Raw genomic sequence first — 14,263 nt, forward strand, 5'->3', positions numbered from 1 at the left:
TGTATGGATGTGTGTGTGTGTGTGCATGTACCCTTGGGTCCATGTATGGATGTGCGTGTGTGTGCATGTGTGTGCGTGTACCCCAGGTGTCCATGTATGGATGTGCGTGCATACGTGCCCCAGGTGTCCATGTATGGATGTGTGTGCACGTGCACGCGTGTGCGCGTACCCCAGGTGTCCATGTATGGATGTACGGGTGTCATATCTGTGTACCCAGGGTGCTTGTATATGGATGCGTGTGTGTGTGTGCGTGCATGCCGCACGTCTGTGTGTGGAGGTATGTGTGTGCACCCTCGTCTGCGTGTGGGGCTCATCGTTATGTGGGGCTATGTGTAGCCCGAGATGCTTATTCTGCCAGGCAGGTGTGTGGAGGTGGTGGGGGAGGCGGAGCGTGAAAGGCCAGCCGTGGTGGTGGGGGGGGGCTCAGGCTTCACCCACCAGACTCTCCTGTTCTTGGTCCCCAGTTTAAGAGGCGAGTTCAGGAGTCCACACAGGTGCTGCGGGAGCTGGAGATCTCCCTGAGGACAAACCACATTGGGTGAGCAAGGGCTCAGATTTCCCTCTTGGGGGCCTGGGAGAGCTCTGTCCCCAGGCAGCTCCTGGGGCTTCCCTTTGCTACTCCCCCGTCAGCCCCCAACACCCCCCCACCCCCGCATAGGCCATGTCTGCGGGGCCCCTCTGGGTTGGGGTGTCCAGTACAGCTTCCCTGCCTCTTCTCCTGCCCACCCTCTGTTCACCCCTTGAGGCATGGCAGGGCCTTGGGTCCCACCTGAGCCCCCTAGCACCCTCTAGCCTCACTGGGTCTTCTGAGGTTGGGGCTGGCTGGTGTCTCAGGGGTGGGGTGGGGGATGAGCAGCCCCGGGGCCCTGGCTGTGCCTGTTCTGTGCCCAGTCTGGGCAGGACCTCCCTCCTGGCTGGAACTCAGGGAGCCCTGTGCCCTGCAGGTGGGTGGAGGAGTTCCTCAACGAGGAGAACCGTGGCCTGGATGTGCTCCTCGAGTACCTGGCCTTTGCCCAGTGCTCCGTCACGTAAGCCCCCCGCCCCGGCCTCACGCTGCTTCTCAGAGCCCTGGTCCGTGCTTCCCTGTACCTCATCCTCGCCTCTGGCCACGTCCATGCAGTGCCGCCCCAGCCCACCCTGGGCTCACGCACACCGCACCCGTGCGGTGGGTGATGTCCCTTCCTCAGGGCCTGCATGGACAGGGAGGGATGTGGCCTGGGGTGGCCAGCTGGGACCTGGGCGGCTTACTCTTCTGTTCCATCATTCCCTGGCCCCCTCCTCTGCCCAGCACAGCACCGAGCACAGCCCCTGATCTCCCCTGCACACACCTCTCTCCCCTCAGCGCCCCCCGCCCTGCCCTCAAGGGCCCCTGCAGGGTGGGCTTTCAGCCCCACTCTAACCCCTGCAGGTATGACATGGAGAGTGCAGACAATGGGGTCCCCAGCTCAGAGAAGAGCAAGCCCCTGGAGCAGTCCGTGGAAGATCTCAGCAAGGGGCCGCCCTCGTCCTTGCCTCCCCAGCCCAAGAGCCGCCACCTGACCATCAAGTACGTGGGGCCCCTGGCAGGGTGGCAAGGGTAAGAGAAGATTCACCCCTAGACCCTTGCACCCTGCCAGCCCCGCCCCAGGCCCTTCGGAGTGGTGGGAGGGGTAGCCTGGCATTGCGGGTCACAGAGCCTCGAGCAGGGCTTGAGAGATGGGTGTGTTAAGAAGCCCTCCAGGGATGGGCACCTAGGAACTGGAATCTGGGTGGGTCTGGTTTAAGGAAGGTGTTTCTGGGTTGGTGAGACCTCCCTTGGTCCTCTCTAACCCACTCTTCTTTCCTGTGCGGCCTCCAGGTGCCCCCCCTCTCCCCGGTACGTAGCCACCTGGGGGCAGGTGCATGCCTGGTTGGCTCCCTGGGTGGGGGTGGGGTTCGGTGGGGTGTTCAGCTGACACCCCTGGGTTCACCTGCTGTGGATAGGCCACCCCACCCCAATGCAGGACATCCTGCTGGGAGGCGGGGAGAGGGAAGAAGGCAGCCCTGGGGCCTCATGTGGCCCCCCAGCTTCCATCCTTCCAACTTTGGTCTTAGGGACCTACTTCATATTAAGCCCCAAACTCTCACAATATGTTCCTTTGTTTGCTCATTCATTCACTCATTTAACAAATATTTTTTTAGCATTTCCTATGTATCAGGCATGGTAGCAGGTGCTCAGGAGAGAGAGAGATCACCCTGCCTTTGGGAGCCCTTGGTCTAGAAGGGGACAGTGTTTGACAGGCTATCGTGGAGGTGTGACTGGGAGCTCTGAGAGGGGAGGTGGCTACTTCCCGGGGCATCAGGAAGGTCTTCCAGAAAAGAGAGCGCTGGAACTATGTCTCGCAGATGGGTACGGGCTTTACAGGCAGTGATGGGGACATTCCAGGTGGAAGGAACAGCATGAGCAAAGACTTAGGCACATCTGAGCAATGATGGGAGAAGGACGATGTGGCAGATGGGGGGAGGGGGGAGGGCTTCCCAGTGTTGGAAACGTGATAGAATTGTCAAGAGGCACTGATGTGGAAGTCATGATGGGCAGTTCTGCAACAAGGAAAAAAAAAATCATGTTTTCTAGCAAAGAATTATCAAGGACACTCTTGGCACTTACTATGTATCAGGCACTGTTCTAAGCTCATTTCATAGTCCCAAAAACCCTATCAGGAAGGTACTGTTATTACCATTCCTGTTTTACAAATGAGGAAACTGAGGCACGGGGTGATTAAGTAAACTTGCCTAGTAAGTGGTGGCCAGGGATTTGAACCCAGGCTGTCTGAATTCAGAGTTGGCCTTTCAAGATGGCCGATAAGCCCATGAGGCTGGGAGCGCCACCTTGTGGAGAGCATTCCCGTGGTGATTTCCAAGCTTTGGCTGTCTTCCCTCTATAGGCTGTCTACCCCCACAACACAGCAACCCTTTTTGATGCCAAGTTGCTGTTAAGGGTCTTTGCCTTCCTGGAGCCCCTCCATACCCCCTTGCAGCATGCCAGGCCCAAGGCCTCGGGACCAAGGAAGCCTTCCTGCCTTCCGCTGGCCTCTTTGGTTGGGTGGGTGGGAATCAATTGCCTAATGTTCCAGATGTGCCTTGTCGGGGGGAGGGGTTGTGGGAAGCCAGGTGTAGGACTCTGAGCCCTGCTGCCTCCCCCCTGCTCCACCCAGGCTGACCCCTGCCCACAGCAGGAAGGCCCTGCGGAATTCTCGCATCGTTAGCCAGAAGGATGACGTCCACGTGTGCATCATGTGCTTGCGCGCCATCATGAACTACCAGGTTGGTCAGGGAGCGTGAGGCACTGGGGGGCCCGGGGGAGCTGAGCCTGTTCTCACCGGGGGCTGCCTAAGCCGCTGGGGTTCAGGGACCCACTGTCCCCCCCGCCCCGACCCTGTTCCCCACTGGAGAACCCTGGGGATGGGGGCTGTTGAGGGTCTTGAGGCTGATGAGGCTTGAGGGGAAGCCCAGATTTCTGCCCCTTCCTGGTCAGGTCCCCTGGAGTACCCTGGACATGACTGGGGGCATGGACATGTCTCCTGTGGGGACCTAGGCACCCTCACCAGGGAAGGCTGAACACAGCGCCCTCAGGGACAGCTGCTCTGGGTGATTCTGTTTGGAGGAGTGGCTGGTGCGGCCAGTCCTCCTTCACTTAGCCGGCCGTTGAGGGCTCGCTGTGTCCGAGGTGCTGAATCCTGACACTGGCTTTCGAACCAAGTTATTTAAAAAGAGGGGCCAGGCTCTGGCTGCCACAGAAAAGGCTGTGGTTGGCTCTGAAGAACTTCCCAAGCCTGAGGCCCGTGGGAGACCAGGAGGCAATGGCCCTGCCAGTGCCTGAGGTGTTGGGCAGGCCAGTCTGGCAGTCCTGGGGGTCTGCCTGGAGGAGCTGACCTTTCCTCTCTCGCCAGTCTGGCTTCAGCCTCGTCATGACCCACCCAGCCTGTGTCAATGAGATTGCTCTGAGCCTCAACAACAAGAACCCCAGGTGAGGTCCGGGCCCCTCACCTTTTTCCACATCTAGATTCTCCTGCCCCTTCACCCCTGGCTACTCTGCTCTCCCATTCCCAGGACTGCTGACCAGGCTCATCCCACCCCTACTCCCCATCAGCTGCCCTCCCTGCCCTCCCCCAGCCTGGCCCACCCGCAGCCTTGCTGTGGGGCCTGCTTTCAAGGGGTAAATTGGCCCTCCTGTCCCCAGAACCAAGGCTCTGGTGCTGGAGCTGCTGGCAGCCGTGTGCCTGGTTCGAGGAGGGCATGACATCATCCTGGCGGCCTTTGACAACTTCAAGGAGGTACTGAAGCCCCCCCCTCCCAACAGGTGCTTGCTCTCTGGTGCTGCTTGGAGTCCTGTGGCTTGTAGTTGTGGCCTCCGCTGGGGGCAGCTGGGAGTGTTGGGTAGGCATTTGGGGAGCACAGGGTAGGGATAATCTGGGATGGGGAAGCTTTAAAGGGCAGGTGCCAGGTCATGTGGGGCACTGCCTGGGGCGACAGGGACAACTACGGGGATCTGCTGAACCTCTGACCCTCAGCCTGGCCAGATCCAAACTGGGCTTGGTCCACGCATCTCTGGGTTGCATACATACACCTCTGCTGTGACTCTGGCTGAGTGGGTGCATGAGAATATGACGCACAAGGTGGGGTATGGTCATTCCTTCCCTTAATGACGATTTGTTGAGTGCCTACTATGTGTCAGGCACAGAGTGGGCACTTGGGATGCATCAGTGAGCAAAAGAAACAAAGAAGGCAGGGGAGGACAGATAATAAACAGTATACTAAATGAGCAGATTATATAATGTGTCTGAAAACGGTGGACACTCTGAGGAACAAGAGCAGGCTGCCAGAGGGGCAGGAGGAACGGGTCGCAGGGTGGACAGGGAGGCCTCACAGAGATGGTGAAGCTTGAGCAAAGCTGTGAGGGAAGTGAGAGGCTTGGTGTGGTGGCGATCTCGAGTAAGAGCACACTAGGCACACGGAACTGCAGGTGCAAAGGCCCTGAGGTGGGAAAGTGCCAGGACACCAGTGTGGCCAGGGCAGTAAGTGAAGGGAGGGCTGGGGGAGATGGAGAGGGAGGGGAGGTTTTGAGCAGAAGAGTGACGTGGCCTGACTTCGATTTAGCTGGGAGGAGCCCGTAGAAGCACAAGGGTGGTGGCTGGAAATGGCTTGGGAGGTGTGTCACTGGGGCCCTCATGACAGCCATTCTCCCCACCCAGGTGTGTGGGGAGCAGCACCGCTTCGAAAAGCTGATGGAATATTTCCAGAAAGAGGACAGCAACATCGACTTCATGGTGAGCTCGGGAGCCCAGGCTGGGCCTGGCCGTCCTGGCCACCCTCGGTGTAAGGAGCAGCCCGGGGGCCGGGGTCTCCAGCTTCTGGGCTCTGCTCCTGCAAAGTATGAGGACTGAGTGGCTGGTGGGGGAGGGGTGGATGTCAGAGACAGGGAAGCTGGAGGGAGGGAACCTGGGGAAAAAATACGGGTAGGGCCAAAGCTGGGTTAGCTGAGTGAGAAATGGGGAAAAGGAGAGACTTGGGAGTAAATGGGGGACAGAAGGCACTGAGCACCCCCACCCAGAGGGTCACAGACCTGCTTGTGGGCTCTGCTTCCCAGGTGGCCTGCATGCAGTTCATCAACATCGTGGTACACTCCGTGGAGAACATGAACTTCCGTGTCTTCCTGCAATATGAGTTCACGCACCTGGGCCTGGACTTGTACTTGGAGGTGAGCCCTGCGTCCCCCGCTGGGACTTAACCACTCACCAGCTGCAGAGTGTGGCTCTGTGCTTAGCAGCATGGGTGTTGAGGTCAAGCAGATCTGGTTCAAATCCCGACTCTGCTCCTTCCAAGCCCATGTGACTTTGGATAGGTTTCTTCTGAGTCTCATCTGTAAAACGAGAGAATCATAAAGGTAATAATGACTCTAAATAGAATGAGGCAGAACGTTTTCTGCCACCTTATAGGCACGTGGTCCATGGAGCTATTATCACAGGCACCGGAACAGGCTCTGGGTGGCCCTGGGTCTGTCTGGCTCTGGGAGCATCAGCCTCAGACAGCTCTGACTCAAGCGCATAATGGGGAGCACGGAGATATTGGGCCAAAGTGGGAGCTGGCTAGTGTTGGATGGGTCCAGGTCCTAGAGGCATTCCTTGCCCTGGGGAAGGTAGGCAGAGGGGCTTGGCACTTCCTGGTCCAGCCTTTGCAGAGAAGCTGCAGGTTCCCCGATTCCTTTGGGAGGCTTCTTGGAGGAGCAGGGCCTTTGGGATTGGATTTCTGAAAGCCAAAAGGTGAAAAGCTGGTGGGGGTGATATATCCATACAGGGGAATATTATTCAGCCATATAAGGGAATGAAGTACTGACGCATGCTACCACATGGAGGAACCTTAAAACCATTATGCTAAGTGAAAGAAGCCAGACACAAAAGCCCAAATACTGTTATGATTCCTTTATATGAATGTCCAGAAGAGATAAGTCCACAGGGGCAGAAGGTCGATGGGTAGTTGCCAGCGGTCAGGGGGGGAGTGTATAGGGACTGACTGCTAACAGGTACAGGGGTTCTTCTGGGGTGATGAAAATGTTCTGGAACTAGACAGTGGTGATGATTGCACAACCCTGTGAATATACGAAAAACTACTGAATTATATGCTTTAAAATAATGAATTTTATGGTCTGTCAATTATATCTCAATAAAAAAAAAAAGCAGGCTAGGGCTCAGGCCCCTCCCTCTAGACCCTAGGGGTGATGGGGGGGTGGTCCTCGAAAGACCCCTCGCCTCGGGCCTCACCCTGCTCTCTCTGTCTGGGGGACAGAGGCTCCGGCACACGGAGAGCGACAAGCTGCTCGTGCAGATTCAAGCATACTTGGACAATGTTTTTGATGTGGGTGCGCTGCTGGAGGACACTGAGACCAAGAACGCTGTGCTGGAGCACATGGAGGAGCTGCAGGAGCAGGTGGCCCTGGTGAGAGCCGCTCCCGGACTCGGCCCAGCACATAGGAGGCCCCCAGGGCCTCACACTGGCATCAGGCATTGGTTTTAGGTGTGAGTAGCGGGTGGCTGTCTGCCTGGCCCCTGACTTGGACCTGAATCCAAATCTCGCATCCTGTGCCTTCTTTCTCAATGAGCGTTCACTGGGTTCCTACCCTGCGGGACCTCTGAGGAAGGCAGGCCGCTCCTCTCCCCGCGCTCGGAGCCCACACCCTGGCTTGGGTGGAACTGGGTGCCTGGCGCCCGTCCTGGCCCAGTCTCTCTCCACCCACCTCCCTCCTCAGGGGTGCCTTGGTTTCTCCTCCCGAGAGAACGGTAGTACCCTCAGGATCTCACCTACTTGGGTTCAAGGGCCAGGCTCAGCCCACCCGCCAGGCACCGGGCCCTACGCACGTCCGGAAGCCTCCCCCAGCCCTGCAGGCAGGCGTGCCTGCTGCCGCCCCCTCAGCGGCGGCGGCGCCAGTGCCCAGCGGCGGGTGGGGACTCACCATGAGCTGTGCCACAGCTGACAGAGAAGCTTCGGGACGCGGAGAACGAATCCATGGCCAAGATTGCCGAGCTGGAAAAGCAGCTAAGCCAGGCTCGAAAGGAGTTGGAGACCCTGCGGGTGAGGTTGGGGGCGGAGGGGGCCGGGCCAGGGGCGGGCTGGGCTCCCAAGAACTGGCTCGGTGGGGCTTCTGGGCTTGGCACTTCCTCTACCCGGGCAAGAGGGTGGGGGTTCTGTGCCAGGCCTGCTGGGAGGCACTGACCTCTCCACCCCCCGCCCCCCCCGCCTCGGGCTCACAGGAGCGCTTCAGCGAGTCGACCTCCATGGGCGCCTCCAGGCGTCCTCCTGAGCCTGAGAAAGTGCCTACCTCCGTCCCGGCGGCGCGGCCCTCGGCCCTAGAGCTGAAGGTGGAGGAGCTGGAGGAGAAGGGGTTAATCCGTATCGTACGGGGGCCCGGGGATGCTGTCTCCATCGAGATCCTTCCGGTCGCTGTGGCAACTCCGAGCGGCAGTGACGCCCCGACTCCTCCGGGAGTGCTCACCGACTCACCCAGCGCAGGTGCGCAGGAGCTTCGGGCTGGGTGGGGTGGGCGTGGGGGAACCCGGGTCTGGAAGGAGAGTGGGGAGACGTAGGTTCGGGGTTGTGGGCGTGGCTCAGGTGGTTGCGGGAGGGTAGACGGGGACCCAGTGCGCATGCGTAGGGAGGGGAGGCAGAGGCCAGAGCGCTTAGGTCCACAACTTGGTACTCCCCCTCCTTCTGCCCATCTTGGGTTCTCGGTTCTCTCTCGGCGCAGATCTCCCACCTGCGGCAGAGCCTGCTCCTGGAGCAGCACCCCCACCGTCGCCTCCACCACCCCCACTTCCCGGCCTCCCCAACCAGCAGGAAGCCCCGCCCCCGGCACCCCCACTGTCCTCACCCCTCCCTGGCAGCTCAGTGCCCCCGCCCCCACCGCCGCTGCCTGGAGACTTGCCGCCCCCACCCCCGCCCCCACCGCTGCCTCCCGGCACAGATGGACCCGTGCCTCCGCCGCCTCCACCGCCTCCAGGAGGTCCCTCTGGAGGGTCCGGCCCTGAGATGGGCCCAGGTGAGTGGACCGCCCAGGGCTGGGGGGAGATACGGAGGTGCCCCGACCTCAGTGTCCTCCAGGACCCTGTGTATGGGGGCCTCCTATTTCCTTCTGCCTGTCCTGTCAGGCCTCTCTCTGGGCCCTGGGTCCCGCCAACGACCCCACCCTCACCTCCCCAGCGCTCACCACTCTCTCCCTGTCCCAGGAGTGAAGGCCAAGAAACCCATACAGACCAAGTTCAGAATGCCACTCTTAAACTGGGTGGCCCTGAAACCCAACCAGATCACTGGCACTGTCTTCACTGAGCTCAATGACGAGAAGGTGCTGCAGGTGAGTGTGGCCCTGCCTTGCTTCCAGTGTGGGCACCAGGGGAGAGGGCACTTGCCTGGATCATGCTAGGGCATCTCCTCCACCCCATTGTACGGATGAGGGCATGGAGGCCCAGGGATGGGTGTTAAGCTACGTGGATTGTTAAGATACATTTTATTAGTGTATCTGATAGGCAGTATGTCCGGACTCCCCTGGAGGCTTTCCCCTCCCTCATTGTAGAGGGCACATCTAGCCTCCTGTCTGGCCTCTCTCTCCTTCTTTTAAGCTTCTTTTCCACCACCCCCACAGGCAACCAGGGTTTCAACTCTCTCTCTTTTTTTTTTTTTTTTTAAGAGAGAGCAGGGTGAAGTGCAGGGTGGAGTGCAGGGGTGGGGCAGAGGGAGAGGGAGAGAGAGAGTCCCAAGCCGACTCCAAGCTCAGCGAGGAGCCCAGTGTGCGGTTCAGTCTCACAACCATGAGATCATGACCTGAGCCAAAATCAAGAGTCAGATGCTCAACGAACGGAGACACCCAGGCACCTCTAGCCCTTCTAATTCTACTTTTAGTTTTCCAAAAGAGATGTGTTCTCTTGCCTCCAGGCCATTGCTCATGCTGTTCCTTCTGCCTGGAATGCCCTTTCCCCTTTTTACCCCCAGCCAATTCAGCTTTGCCTTCAGCTGTAAGGGCTTGGAGTCTGGGTCCCCAGTGTTGGGTACTGCTCTTCCTCCTCGACACTGTCTGCACTTCCCCTGTATCCCCCATCAGGGCTTGTGGTCAAGCCAGGTTACTGGTTTCTCTCTCTGCTGGTGGTGTGGTCAGAGCTGGATAGCTGGTTCAGCCAGGAATATATCAGACCCCAGCCCGCCCAGCCCCACCTCCTCTCCCTGTGCCCTCAGGAGCTAGACATGAGTGACTTTGAGGAGCAGTTCAAGACTAAGTCCCAAGGTCCCAGCCTGGACCTCAGTGCTCTCAAGGGTAAGGCAGCCCAGAAGGCCCCCAGCAAGGCCACCCTCATCGAGGCCAACCGGGCCAAGAACCTGGCGATCACCTTGCGCAAGGGCAACCTGGGTGCTGACCGCATCTGCCAGGCCATTGAAACGTGAGTACCTCTGCCCTGCACTTGTGAGTAGCCCAGCCCTTCTACTAGGCCCGGGGTCATCAGGCATCTGGTAAAAGAGTCCCAACTATGGGGCAGAGCCCATCAAGCTTCATGCTAACCCTGGTCAGGGAGTAGGGCTGGGAACCTTGTTCCCATTTTCAGGCCAAGAAAATGAGGCCATAGTGTGAGTCCACACCCAGACTGAGACATTCCCGTTTCCTCCCTGCCTCCTTGCCCAGCTGTGAGCACTCAGGCCCAGGCATTTACAGCTGGGCCTCTGGCACTGATGTATGTATGATAGGGACCTCTGGCTTCCCAGCTCCCAACGTCCCTGACTCCTACCTCTTGGTCCCTGAAGCTATTGGCAAAGAACAAATACTGAAGTTCATTTATTCAGTCGAGGTAGTGGGGTGGGGGGTATAGTCCTGCCCTCAAGAACTGGTGGGTATAGAGCGATAACTACCCCACCTTCCACCAGGTACGACCTACAGGCCCTTGGCCTGGACTTCCTGGAGCTGCTGACCCGCTTCCTGCCCACGGAGTACGAGCGTAGCCTGATCGCCCGCTTCGAGCAGGAGCAGCGACCCATGGAGGAGCTGTCGGAGGAGGACCGCTTCATGCTACGCTTCAGCCGCATCCCGCGCCTGCCCGAGCGCATGGCCACGCTCACCTTCCTGGGCAACTTTCCGGATACTGTCCAGCTGCTCATGCCGGTGTGGGCGGGGCAGGCAGAGCGGTGTGGGCGGGGCAGGGCGGTGTGGGCGGGGCAGGCAGGGCGCTGTGTTCTGGGCTGGGGATGCAAGGAGGCAGCTAGCAGCCTCCGCGGGGAGAGGGCATGTAGGAGGACTTGAGCCTCCCATGGGCTCGCCCGCCACCCTGCCCCAACTTATCTTGCCTCTCCAATTGCACCCCCAGCAACTGAATGCCGTAATTGCAGCCTCAATGTCCATCAAGTCCTCTGACAAACTCCGCCAGATCCTGGAGGTGAGAGCCCAGGGCAAGGCCTGGGAAGTGGGGCCCGCTCATGACTCCTCGCCTGTTCTGGGTCATGTGAGGGGGAGACCCTGGCCTTGCCCTGCACTCCTGGGATGCAACAGATATGTTCCCAACTCTCACATAGAAAGACAAAGCTAAGGCAGGGGTGGAGGTTATGTCTACAACAGTGCACCTTAGACTCCTCCTGAGGGCTGAGCCCCCTCTGGGGATCACTATGTGATTAGCAGAGCACCCACACCTGCTCAGTGGAGTCTAGGGGAGGTCCCGGGAGCCGGTAGAAATGGCTGTTAGATAGACCGTGACATCACGGCCGAGGGGATGTCAGCCGCGCAGTTCTGGGTGGGAGCAGCAGAGGACAACACTGGGTATGCTAAGGGGCACCTGGCTGGCTCAGTTGATTGAATATCATGAGACTTTCTTTTTTTTAAGTTTATAATTATTTATTTAAGAAATCCCTACACCGAATGTGGGACTCGAACTCATGACCCTAGGATCAAGAGTCACATGTTCCTCCAACTGAGCCAGCCAGGCGCCCCAAGCATGTGACTCTTGATCTCGGGGTTGTGGGTTCGAGCCCCATGTTGGGTGTGGAGATTACTTAAGAATAAAATCTTAAAGACATTGGGGAGACCAGGCACATATGTCAGCTACACATGCGTGTACATGGGTCATGGACCTGAGGGGCCCGTGCAGGAGTCAGGTGCGGGCTGAGTGTGTGGGGCTTGCTTTTCACCACATTTTCTTGTGCAGTTTATACTTGAGGGGGTTCCCTCAGCCCCAGCACCCTGCTGAGCACCCCCCTCCCCCCCCCAGATTGTCCTGGCCTTTGGCAACTACATGAACAGCAGCAAGCGTGGGGCAGCCTATGGCTTCCGGCTCCAGAGCCTGGATGTGGTGAGGGGCACAAGGAGGGGGTTCCCTGGCCTGGGGGATGGGGGACAGCCGGTGGCCTGTGGCTGACAACAGGCCTGCATGCAGCTGCTGGAGATGAAGTCGACTGACCGCAAGCAGACGCTGTTGCACTACCTGGTGAAGGTCATTGCCGAGAAGTACCCACAGCTCACAGGCTTCCACAGCGACCTGCACTTCTTGGACAAGGCGGGCTCAGGTATGGGGTGCAGGTATCACCTCCTGGGCGGGGGGAGGGGCTCCGCCCTGGGGACTGATAGGGGTTGAGAAAAAGTGAGGGGACCACAGGGTGTCATTGGATGGGAATGCCACCTCTCTGATTCCCTGCCTCTGTTCTGCCCCAACCCCCACTCAGTGTCCTTGGACAGCGTCCTAGGGGATGTGCGCTCCCTGCAGCGAGGCCTGGAGTTGACCCAGCGAGAGTTTGTGCGGCAGGACAACTGCATGGTGCTCAAGGAGTTCCTGAGGTCCAACTCGCCCACCATGGATAAGCTGCTGGCAGACAGCAAGACCGCTCAGGTGGGCCAGGGCTGGCCAGGCCCTGGAGGTGGGGAGGTAGGGAGGTGGGGGGGGGGATGAAGTGGGAGAGGGGGCAGGGGGCCCACCTGCCTGGAGGAGCAGAGATGAAGTGGCCAGTGTCTTAAAGGCATATGGAGCTCCTAGGGTTCGTGCTGGTGGGGCTGACAGGCTGTGCCCACAGGAGGCCTACGAGTCCGTGGTGGAGTACTTCGGAGAGAACCCCAAGACCACGTCCCCCGCCATGTTCTTTTCCCTCTTTAGCCGCTTCGTCAAGGCCTACAAGGTATGTGTGTGTGGTGGGCCGGCTGGGACCCCTGCGGGGCATTTTGGCCTCTCCACCTGGGCAGTGCAGAGGGTAGGGGACGCTTCTGTCTGGGGGTGGGATAAGACTCCCCTCACAGAGACCCACCTTGGCCCCTCAGAAAGCTGAGCAGGAGGTGGAACAGTGGAAGAAGGAGGCAGTAGCCCAGGAGGCAGGTGCTGACGCCCCTGGCAAAGAAGAAGCCCCAGCACCCAAGGTAGGCAGCTGTGCCTGAGCTTGGCACTTCGCAGGGATCCTCACCCCAAAGATCTGGTCCTCTTCTGTACCCTCATTTCTGTGAACAGACCCTGCCCAGGGTGAGGATGGTGCCCCAGCAGCCTGGGATGGGAAGGGCTTCCTCCTGCTCCAGCCTGCTGTGGGGGACTGGGCACACAGATGTTCTAGGGTTTGGTGGCCTGGGGAGAGGGGATCCTGGAGTTGGAGCTACTCACCTTCCATGCCCCACCCTCCCATCACCACCCAAGGCCCGGCGGCAGCAGATGGACCTCATCTCTGAGCTGAAGCGGAAGCAGCAGAAGGAGCCACTTATCTATGAGAGTGACCGCGACGGGGCCATTGAAGATATCATCACAGGTGAGGCTTGGGCTGGGCCTCTCCTAGCCTCTAGCCATCCTTCTAATGCTGTCCTCCCCCCTCTCCCCACCCTAGGGGTCTGGCTGCCTCACCGCTTCTTGCTACTTTTTTCTGTCTGTTTCTCCTTTCTCTCCCCCCTACTCCCTCCCAACCCTCAGTGCTCAAGACGGTGCCCTTCACGGCCCGCACTGGCAAGCGGACGTCCAGGCTCCTCTGTGAGGCCAGCCTGGGAGAAGAGATCCCTCTCTAGCCCCCAGGTACCTGGCTAGCCTGGCCTGGGATCCCAGAAGCTGCCCACAACCCTGGGGGCCCCTCAGGGGACTGGATCATGCTGCCCTCCCTTGGGCCACGCGTGGCTGGGGTGTGCTTGAGCGGGGTCTGGTAAACATAGGTCCCTTCCCACATGCACACCACCTGGGTCCCTACAGTGGGGAGGCCTGGACCCTGGAGTTGTGGTCCTAGCCCCGGGGCAGACTTTGGAAGGTAAGTGTCTCTCCTCTTGGCTGCCAGATCTGCGGAACCAGCCCTACATCCGTGCAGACACAGGCCGAAGAAGTGCTCGTCGGCGCCCCCCGGGACCCCACATGCAGGTCACCTCGGACCTCTCGCTGTAACGGCTCTTTCTGCAGAAGGACTCAGTGGGGAATGGGGAGGGGGTGGCAAGGCGGGGCTCAGGGGCTCAAGGAAGGTGTCTTCAGCTCGGCTGGGCCGGGCAGCCCCCTCTGCTGCTGCCGCCATTCTCCGAGATGGTCCCACCTCAAGTGGTCGGGCGCGGGGGCGTGGGGGGGCGGGAACAGCATCGCCGGCCCCTCCCCCAAATGCTGCTTGCAGCACCCCTCTCCCCCTAATAGCCATACTTAGCCTCAGCCGGAGCCTGGCCTGTAACTTATAAAGTGCAACCTCGCGCTCCACCCCCAGCTCCGGGAACTCTCCATGGACCTTATTTTTATACAAGATTAATAAAGACGTTTGCAAAAGATCCGCGTCCGCTCTGTGCCCGCCCCAC

The 14,263-nt window shown here is 59.4% G+C and overlaps 1 protein-coding gene across 4 annotated transcripts in view; it reads left to right on the top strand.

The window, feature by feature from the left end:
• FMNL1 (formin like 1) overlaps window positions 1–14,234 on the top strand; it is a 24,550-nt gene extending 10,316 nt beyond the window's left edge. For 2 of the 4 annotated variants that reach the window (XM_025861704.2, XM_073889196.1), the window contains exons 4-26: window positions 465–538; window positions 945–1,028; window positions 1,409–1,546; window positions 3,174–3,282; window positions 3,909–3,985; window positions 4,199–4,292; window positions 5,211–5,285; window positions 5,606–5,716; window positions 6,802–6,951; window positions 7,483–7,584; window positions 7,764–8,022; window positions 8,258–8,548; window positions 8,736–8,860; window positions 9,736–9,938; window positions 10,417–10,651; window positions 10,854–10,922; window positions 11,748–11,828; window positions 11,913–12,042; window positions 12,199–12,362; window positions 12,544–12,645; window positions 12,785–12,880; window positions 13,149–13,257; window positions 13,416–13,752. In XM_025861704.2, coding sequence (XP_025717489.2) covers window positions 465–538; window positions 945–1,028; window positions 1,409–1,546; window positions 3,174–3,282; window positions 3,909–3,985; window positions 4,199–4,292; window positions 5,211–5,285; window positions 5,606–5,716; window positions 6,802–6,951; window positions 7,483–7,584; window positions 7,764–8,022; window positions 8,258–8,548; window positions 8,736–8,860; window positions 9,736–9,938; window positions 10,417–10,651; window positions 10,854–10,922; window positions 11,748–11,828; window positions 11,913–12,042; window positions 12,199–12,362; window positions 12,544–12,645; window positions 12,785–12,880; window positions 13,149–13,257; window positions 13,416–13,507 — 2,970 coding nt within the window. In that variant the 3' untranslated portion in view covers window positions 13,508–13,752. The other 2 variants (XM_025861703.2, XM_025861705.2) reach the window with 1 other exon arrangement.
• Window positions 14,235–14,263: the final 29 nt, after the last annotated feature.

This window comes from Callorhinus ursinus, unplaced genomic scaffold (genome assembly GCF_003265705.2).
Source record: "Callorhinus ursinus isolate GAN/ISIS: 27379988/994484 unplaced genomic scaffold, GSC_fseal_2.0 scaffold102, whole genome shotgun sequence".
NCBI classification, from domain to species: domain Eukaryota; kingdom Metazoa; phylum Chordata; class Mammalia; order Carnivora; family Otariidae; genus Callorhinus; species Callorhinus ursinus.